The 1672-nt window shown below is 41.6% G+C and overlaps 1 protein-coding gene across 1 annotated transcript in view; it reads right to left on the bottom strand.

The window, feature by feature from the left end:
- Positions 1–1672, bottom strand: part of LOC101850813 — a gene marked incomplete in the record, with an annotated part of 50482 nt that overhangs the window by 47373 nt on the left and 1437 nt on the right. The window contains 1 exon segment of the mRNA XM_035970492.1: positions 762–792. Coding sequence (XP_035826385.1) covers positions 762–792 — 31 coding nt within the window.

The following is a 1672-nucleotide window of genomic DNA, read 5'->3' as shown; positions in this document are numbered from 1 at the left end:
CACACACACACACACACACACACACACACACACGCATATGCACATGCACACACATACACACACACACACATACACCCACTAACACACACGTGCGCACATACACATACACACACGCTGGATAAATGAAAAGCCATGGGACCCGGAAAAAGGCACACCCTGTTCCCTCCCCTTGACCTCTCTACAGATGTAACAGTAAGAAGGCAAAATAGAAATAGATCAAATTGTCTCTCTTGGCCCGATAGAATAGGCTAACACTAACAATGTCATCTTAGCAGACACTGTGCCCACCATTTCGGAACTTCACGGTGACCGTAAAGATGGTTCCAATAGGGAACGGGATAGAGGGTGCCCACATCCCTTGTGACTCATTGGAGCAGAGGAAGATAGCACTAACGCACTAACGCTAACATCACTTAAACACAATCCCACACCATCACTCATCACCATCCTTATTTCTAAAATCACAATTGCTCTCAGATCAATGACTTACATCTATAATCCTGGAATCTCTATCTGTAACAGTTACTTGTCATACTAAGTGTGCACGTAATGCACTATTGGACACAATCGTATGCACTTTTTTTCTACAAACCAGATAGCGTCTATCTCATATAAATTGGCAAAGTATAAAAAAAGAAGTCAAAATGTCTCTGCTTATAGCAGCACAGGAATCACAACTGTCTCACAAGTAGAATGACGTACTCTCCACACCACACATCACACAACACATCACACATCACATCACACAAGAATATACACACCTGATCCTGTAGCTGTGCCCACAATCCAACACTAGGGCAAGAAAGAAGCAAAAGATAATCTATATTCACAATATACATGGAACGTATACGTTATAACACTCATTGGTACCAACTCTCGATAAATCAAACGTTATCAAGAAAACTAAAGAACAGTAGACATGTGAAGTCAAAGTGAGCTAGATATTCAAAACAAATAAACGGTGGTCGATCTTGGGACTAATATGCCTCGACATCCCGAGATCTCATTTTGCCAAAACCCACACAACAAATAGCCTACATGTTCTAACATTCTGCCAAAAAAGGCCCTCATTCTACTATTATCCAAAATCCTTCAGTCAAGAATAGGCCATTCATCCAAGAGAGGTTTGTTTCATTGGTCAATACAACGCTTGGGTTAGTTAGATCAGTTAGAGTTAGACTGTATTGTTCAGAACTAATGAAATTGGTCACCTCAATATAATACTGTCGGCCAAAATTGTCCAACCCAACCGACTATCCATCCTATGACATTTACCCACCCACTTCCCACTATGGCGGCAAAGAACTCCAAAGAACATTTATTTTACCGTGTTCTGGATTGGAGGCCCCTTCGACCCTATAAAGTAACTGATAGGGAGAGGGTTAAAAATATACCCTCTCAAACATGCCTCCGTACTCTTATCTAAAAATTAGGACCACTAACCAAACAACGATTGAAGGATATCTTTCTTTTGGGAAACAATATTTGACACTTCTTTTTGTAGCCTGTACACTGCACGTCACTGTCATTCATTATGAATAACTCTTTTATGGAAAATCGATTCGTTATAGAGAGAGGGAGAGAGAGAGAGGGGGAGAGAGAGAAAGAGAGAGAGGAGAGAGAGAGGGAGAGAGAGAGGGAGAGGGAGAGAGAGAGGAAGGGAGAGAGGGAG

The sequence above is a fragment of the Aplysia californica genome, unplaced genomic scaffold, assembly GCF_000002075.1.
Source record: "Aplysia californica isolate F4 #8 unplaced genomic scaffold, AplCal3.0 scaffold00273, whole genome shotgun sequence".
NCBI classification, from domain to species: Eukaryota; Metazoa; Mollusca; class Gastropoda; order Aplysiida; family Aplysiidae; genus Aplysia; species Aplysia californica.
This window is presented reverse-complemented; position numbering and strand designations above follow the sequence as displayed.